Below are 7,903 nucleotides of genomic sequence, written 5' to 3' on the forward strand. Positions count from 1 at the left end.
GAGACTCCGTCTCAAAAAAAAAAAAAAAAAAAAGAAAATTTAATAAAGCTATATGTAGAACAGTTTTCCTCAACGCTTCTCAAATGTATGAGTACTCTGGCATGAGGATCTTCTTAAAATGCAGACTGCGGTTCCTTGGGTCTGGAGTGGGATCTGCATTTCTAACAATCTTTGAGGAACTGCTGATGATTTTGATTCACAAATCTCACTTTGAGAAGTTGTAGAGTATATTCCCCTACCTTCCACCTGACACACACACACACACACACACACACACACACACACACACACACATAAAATTTAGTTCATTTTGAATAAAGAGAAAAAAATTACATTTCTCTGGGTATTAGGGTAGTACTGATTTCCTTATGCTTCCATTATATATTATGATGTTAAACAAATTTTAAAGTTTCAAAACAAAAATTAAATAATCATAAACTAAAGCATTTCCAACAGCTCAACATTGTGTAAAATTATAGACAAGTTTTCCTGATTTTTTTTCTGTGAAAAAGTTGTAAAGTCCTTTGGATTGACCAGAAACTATAAAACTCCTAGAAGAGAACACGGGGAAAAGCTCCTGGACACTGGCCATAGCAATAATTTTTTGGTATCACACCAAAAGCTCATGGCACAAAAGTAGAAATAAACAAATATTACTATATCAAATGTAAAAGCTTCTGCACTGCAAAGAAACAATTCTTAAAATGAAGCAGCAGCGTATGAGCTGAGAAAAATTCCTTGAGCCCAGGAGTTTGAGACCAGCCTGGGCAACATGGCAAAACCCTGTTTCTACAAAAAATACAAAAATTAGCTGGGCATGGTGGTACCCACCTGTGGTCCCAGCAACTCAGGCAGCTGTGGTGGGAGGATAACTCGAGCTCGGGAGGGAGCCACAATCATGCCACCACATTCTAGCCTGCAAACACCCAAAACTATACATAGAGAACAAAACAGCGGTTACTGGAGGCAGTGAGTTGGAGGAAGGAGAGGATATAGTCAAAGGATACAAAATGGCAGATATGTAGGACAAACAAGTCTAGAGTTCTAATGTACAACATGAGGACTACAGGTAATAAAAATGCACTGGATGTGGGATTCATGCTAAGTGAATAGACTTCAGCTGCTCTGACCACAGAAACAAAAAACAGTGGGTAATTATGTGACATTGGGAATATATTAATTTGCCTCTCTACAGAAACCATTTTACTAACTATATGTATCACATAACATCATGTGGTATACCTTAAATATATAATTTTAAATTTCATTTTAAAAGAATCCTTTTAATCCATCAAGTCTTTCAGCATCAACTCCAATCACCCTCTTCAGCCTTACTACCCCCAGTGCCATTCACGTTCCCACTTCTCCAGTCATGCTGTACTCCTCGATATTCTCATAATGTGGTATCCCTTAAGTCCTTGCTCATGGAGTTCCCTACCTGAGCCTGGAAAACCCCCACTTAATCTTTCAAGGACCATACAAGTATCATTTTAATGTAAAACACCTTCCCTGATGCGAATGGGCAGAATTAACATGTCTTCTTTCTTCTCGTGTGTCCCCAAGATATTCTTTATATATGGTCACTTACTGTAACACTCATTGCAGGAGGCTACACTTCTAGCAATGGTGCAGTATCACAGCAATTTCTCTGCCAGCGAATGAGGTATGGCCATGCCCTCTCTAACGAGTTCAAGATTTCAGCCCTGGCTGAGCACTCTACAGTTCATGGTATTTACGCTCCTGTATAATCCCTCCACTTGAGCGTGGGCTGGATTTCCTGTCTTGCTTCTAATATGATACAATATGGCAGGCGTGATGGTATGTCACTTCTGAGATTACATAATAAATAGAATGACTGCAGCTTCCACCTTGGGTGCTCTTGCACACTTTTCTCTTCGATCACTCAGTCTCGGGGAAGCCAGCCACCATGTCATGAGGCAGCCCTAAGGAGTGGCCCATGTGGTTAGACACTGAAGCCTCCAGAAAACACCTAGCAAGGCCGACTAACAACCATGTGAATGAGCTTGGCGCAGATTCTCCTGCCCCAGTTAAGCCTTAAAAGGACAGCAGCCCTGGCTAAGCTTGAGTGCAGCTTCTCCAGAGACCATGAGCCAGAACCACCCAGCTAACCTGCAGCCGGATTCCTGACTCTCAGACACTACATGAGACCATAAGTGTTTATACAGATGCTAAGTGTTGGGATAATTATTACACAGCAACACAGCTAATCACAGGGGCCTTTACTCGAGCGCCCTCTCAGCCCTACGGGTGGGGCTGCTCCTTCTGTCTGTTATTCCTATGCTCTTCAGAGTTTTCTTTCCTTCTCATGAGACAATCTCGCATTACTCCAGTCTCACAGTTCATAACAATTATTTATGTTAAACTTTTCCTATTAAACTCTGCATGGTATCCATCTCCTGGATGGACTTGAACATCGGATAAAGCTGCTGCTGCTCCGGTCAAAGAATCACACTTTGAGAATCACTGGCAGAGATTAATCATGATTCAGCTCCTGGAGCTGGGCTCAATTCCCCTTAAGTCCACAGTCACAACAAAATCAAGTAAAAAGGAGGAAACGGCTATTAGATGAGTAACTAAGAGTGTCTGCTTCAGAGGCCTTCCATAATTGAAAACAACTGCTACTATATTGGTTCACTGCTTTTCATAATATTTGGCTCAATAATGTAAAAAATGTTATAAATACCAATGTATGGAAATATGGCTCAGAGAAGCAGACTTGAGTGGTTTTAGAATCAGAGGTTAATTTTATTGACTGATCACACCACACACCTAGGCAGCCAATCTAAAATGAGATAGAGTAAATGACTTAAAGAATACTTAGTAATAAAATGTTATTGTATTGGTAGATTTTTGTAATCCTTACTGGGTAACATCATGGAGAGAAAATTATTCAATGCTTAACTTACATATTAACAAGTTACCCTAGGGGTACCACAAAGTTCAACAAACTGGGTGGCTTAAAACCACATAAATTTATTTTCTCATAGTTCTGGAGTTTACAATTCCAAAATCAGCATATCAACACGGCCATGCTCCTCATCAAACGTACAGAGGAGAATCCTTCCTTGCCTCTTCTAGTTTCTGGTGTTGACTGGCAATTTCAATCTCTGCCTCCATCATCACATGGCCATCTTCTTTCTCCCTATGTCTCTTTCTTCTAAAATTGTTTTTAAAAAAAGAGACACAGTCTCACTATGTTGCCCAGGTTAGTCTTGCACTCCTGTCCTCAAGTGATCCTCCTACCTCGACCTCCCAAAGTGCTGGTATTACAGGCATGAGCCATCACACCTGGCTCTCTTCTCTTCATATAAGAGCATCAGTCACATTGGATTAAGGGCCCATCATATTCCAGCATAACCTCATTTTAACTAATTACATCTGCCATAACCTTATTTCCAAATGTCACATTCTGAGGTTCCAATGGGTTAGGACTTCAACCTTCAATACCTGTTTTTCTGGTGGGGGACACAATTCAACCCATAACATTCTCATTTTCTTGAAATTTCATGTCTACAAAAACAAGGCATAGTTTGACATCCTCAAATTGCATTCTTATTTTTAAAATCAAAATTTTAATCTGTCAATCATAAAAATATTAATAGGGAGGACAGTGGCTCATATTCATTTTATCTGATGACTTTCCAATTATCAAGAGGCAGTCTTTCACTATCCCTCTCATTTTCACATTCAACAATAATATGATGTCCATTTCGTCCTTTCTTTAGCATATACTCATAACCACTGGCATAGGTCCCCACCCCAACTTAACATTTCATTGCAGAGATATCACAAGCCCCATTAGTTACCCGTAGTCTAATTTTCTATTCAACATAAATCAGGTATATAGCTGAGGTCAAAAATCACATTTATCCAGATATAAAGGGTAAAAAGAAAAATACGCAATTTCAGAACTTTGAGTTCAATCAGTGTTTATCTCCTGTGAAGTTGCAAATGAAACTCACCTGATTCCCATGTCTCTATCATTATTATTATTCTCATGTCAAGAGTTCATTTCATTCATCTTTCACTAAACATTTGCTGTAACCTACTTACTCCAAGGATAGTACTGAGATGGCAACTGGTAATAAGAATGAATGATGCAGTTTCTTCAATGCTTGCCAGATCTTTATTTTTGTTATTAAAAAATGAAACACTAAGTCACAAATGAAACACATATTTGTATGTAAAAATAGAAGAAATCTAGAGAAAAACCAATATTGAATATGAATCGTAAATTGTGTAACTTAAATCATCAGTGGGAAGAGGTTAACACTTTTGAGACCCTACTTAAGGTACCACATCAGGCAGTCTGCTAGGCAATTTATATGCTTCATCTAATTCAGACACATCCCCATGAGTTAGGACTTGTTCCCACAGGTTTGCTTGCTTTTGTTTTTGAGACTGCATCTAGCTTCTGTCGCCCAGGCTGGAATGCAATGGCGAGATCTCGACTCACTGCAACCTCGACCTCCCAGACTCAAGCGATTCTCATACCTCGGCCACCCGAGTAGCTGGAACAACAGGTGTCCACCACCATGCTCAGCTAATTTTTGTTTTTTGTTTTGTAGAGACGGGGTTTCGCCATGTTGGCCAGGCTGGTCTCGAACTGACGGGCTCAAGCAACCAGCCCGCTTCGACCTTCCAAAGCGCTGGGACTACCGGCGTGAGCCACTGCACCCGGCCTGTTTCCAGTTTTTAACCACATTCAAGAAGAGAGAGGTTTACAGAAGTCACTTGCCTTAGATTCCATATTCAGACCAATAGCTCTTTCAAAATTACCTCCTTAGTTTTAGCCAACTTGTCCCCTTTACAAATATGTAAATATGGGGATCCAGGGAGGTGAAGTGGGCATTGGAACACGTACCTCAGTGGAAAAAGAAAACCTGGTAAAGCTACCGTTTTACCAAGCATGAAAACAGTTGTGCTGATAATCTTCTATTTCCACTGTTTGCCTCCCACCTTAGATTTTGTTCAGACAGCCCGTGAAGGCTGACAGGATATGCCACCCCAAAAATATGTCTCTAGCATAAGCATTATTTTAAGCTAAAGGCACTTGAAAAACCAGAAGAGTGTTCTAAACTGCCCCCTTTTCTTCCTAAAAGGAGATAAAGCTGTAAAAGATGGCCTCCCTACGCCAGGGACAAAGAAACACTCGGCAACGCGGCTGGAAAAAGCGGAGATTTCTACCCAGACGTGGTTCAAACAGTTCCATCTTCCGTTACCCTCTCCGCACACTTTACCCTCCCACAGCTGCCGCTCTTGGTTCTGCCTAGCATGAAAGTATTTGGGTTTTGCCACTTCTTTGTGTCTTTTTCACGTATAACATGTTCAAGAGATTTTGTTTTTCTCCTGTTAATCTGTTTTATGTCAATATAACGCTGTGGCCCACCTCGCGAGCCTAAGAAAGTGAAGTTTGGCCTCCCCTTACATCCACTTCCCATTCCTGGGCACAGAGACAGTAATAAATCTACATGGACAATGCTTCTTTGTCAGCGGGAGCCCAGGGACCAGACATGGCCAAGGAAAGCCAGCCTCCAGGCCAGGTGTGAGGAGCAGGTGGCCGGCAGAGCGCTAAGCCGAGCGGCGGCAAGTGTCCGCGGGCCTCACCGGTGCACAAGCCCGCACCGCGAACCGCCGCTCGGACCAAGAAGGAAAGCGCACTGTACGCGCATTTCAAAGGCGCGCAGGGCCAGGAGGGCCGAACTGCTGGAACGTGCTTCACGCAGCTGAAGCCCACGAACCCTACGCGCCGCTCACCGCGAAGGCCCGGAGTCAGCTGCCAGCGGCTACCATCCTGCGCCCTCCCGCCCGAGGCCCTCCCAAGCGCGGCGCGCGCCTGTGACGTCACGCCTGGCGGAGGGTGGACGCTACCACCGCCGCGCTCCCCCTCCGGCGCCGCTGCGGCCAGGCCGCCGACTCACCTTCCCGTCCTGATGAAACGGGAGGCCGGGCTCATCCGTGGTGGCCGGGGGACGAACACAGCCTGTCTCTTCAGCCGCTCCGGCGGCGAGCAGCGCCCCGGTGGCGGCCTCGTAGTCCGGGAAGGGGTTGGCGAACGCCCGTTCCTCCATTTCTGCCTCCCCTCCCAGGTGGAGCTTCAGCCTCTTTGACATGGTCTCGCCCATCTCCGCCGCGGTACGGCGCGCGGGCGGGGACAAACCTCCTGCCTCGGCGCTGCGGCTCGCCCGCCGCCGCCTCCTCACGGGGCCCGCGCAGAGAGCGTCCTCTAGGAGGAGGGAGGCCGCGCGCTGGCAGCAGGAGCGGGGCCTCTGCGCTGGGACTGCCTCGTCGCGGGCTGCTGGCACATCAGGCGGCCGCGGAGGCGGTGGGCGCGGTGCCTCTGCCCTGCTCCCGGCGCCTCTGCCCTGCTCCCGGGGGGGAGGAGCGGGCTCGAGGGAGCGCCCGGCGGCTCACAGCCTGCTCGCGCCTCCCTGCACCTTCGCCGTGGTCCGCAGAGCCCGTCCGCGGCGACGCGCACAGCCGGGGCTGGAGTCCCCGGGTCGGGATCGCTGCGCCCGGCTAGCCGTTTTGGCGATTTCCAGAGAAAACCGAACGCCCGCAAGGGCCACGCTCCCGCGGGGAAAACCTGTAGAGAAGAAGTCGCTGTCACTCAAGGTGTGTGCGCGTCGCCGACCGGGGCGAGCACAGCCCCTGGCGCGCGGTCGTCAGCCTGCATTTCACCGGCCCCTGCTGCGCCAGCCCGAAGGAATAGCAGCAGTTCTTTGATATTAAGAAGAAAAAAAAAATCTCTAAAGAACAGAATTTCAAAACAGCCTAAAACACTGCAAGGCTAGTCTCCGAGGGAGGGGGAGGGAGACAGTCCCTCCTATTCATCACTGTTGGAGGGGGGTGTCTGGGAGGAGGAGCCACAGGCCTTTTTTTTTTTCTTCTTCTTCTTTTTATGTTTTATGTTTTATGTTCAGTCCCTTTGTTTTGAATAAATGGACTTCTTTGGTACCGGGACATAAAATGAAAGCATACTTAATTATCCAAGTATTTTATCGACCAGAAAGAGTCCTCCAGTGTTAATTAGCAAAGAGCATAGTATGTATTATAAAAAGGACACAAACAACCAGATCTTTCCATTTGTATAATCGTGATGTGGTTTACTTCAGTCTTCATTGGTTCTCTTTATTTTTGTTGTTTGTTTAGAACCAAATACGTGTAATGATTTCTGCTCCTTGAGGAAAATGTCTTATTTCCGTTTTCTTCGCTCAGTAAACATTGAGCACCAAATGGTACTAGGTGATGAAGAAATAAGAGATTAAAAAGATAGTTTTGGCACTCTGGGGATTCCCAGTTATTGGGTGAGAAAAGCAAGGATTACAGCATAGCTGATGTACGTGCTTTTCTGGAAGCAAGCAGAGATACACGTTAATGTAATGTAAAAAGTGACATGATGAAGAAAAACACAGTGCCAAGCACAGGGAGGGCTCGGTCCCTCCTGCCTAGGTGGCCTCAGTGGAGTGATGTGGGAAAGTCTGGCTTCCCACTACCTCTTCTAGTGTTCCCCCCAAGCCCACAGTGCTGGACATGTGAAACACACCCCACCAAGAACGTGACCATGGGAAGGTACAGTGTAGAAGAAAATCATTTTAAAGGGGGTATTCAGCATAAGTATCTTCAAAGTTCAGGGAAGCAGAACGGATACAACAGGATGACTGTTATAGCAGCATCCCTTAGCTCCACTTTCTTGCTTTCCCCTTTCCTGGGGTCTTTTCTCCCATCAAATTTTCATACCTGCACGGTGTAGGAAAATCCACTCCAGGAACTACTGATGCCGACATGCCTTAGGAGCCATCCTTATCGCACCACAGGGATTCAACTAGACGAAATAACCCACAGTAGATGTTGCCCAAAGCCTGGGGAACTATCACGCCTT

At 45.7% G+C, this 7,903-nt stretch overlaps 1 protein-coding gene across 1 annotated transcript in view; it reads right to left on the reverse strand.

Moving 5' to 3' along the window:
* The window catches only part of LANCL2 (LanC like 2), a 63,876-nt gene extending 56,998 nt beyond the window's left edge, over window positions 1-6,878 (reverse strand). Inside the window, exon 1 of the mRNA XM_025378001.1 lies at window positions 5,943-6,878. Coding sequence (XP_025233786.1) covers window positions 5,943-6,146 — 204 coding nt within the window. The 5' untranslated portion in view covers window positions 6,147-6,878. The remainder of the gene's footprint in view (window positions 1-5,942) is intronic.
* Window positions 6,879-7,903: the final 1,025 nt, after the last annotated feature.

The sequence above is a fragment of the Theropithecus gelada genome, chromosome 3 (genome assembly GCF_003255815.1).
Source record: "Theropithecus gelada isolate Dixy chromosome 3, Tgel_1.0, whole genome shotgun sequence".
Classification (NCBI taxonomy): domain Eukaryota; kingdom Metazoa; phylum Chordata; class Mammalia; order Primates; family Cercopithecidae; genus Theropithecus; species Theropithecus gelada.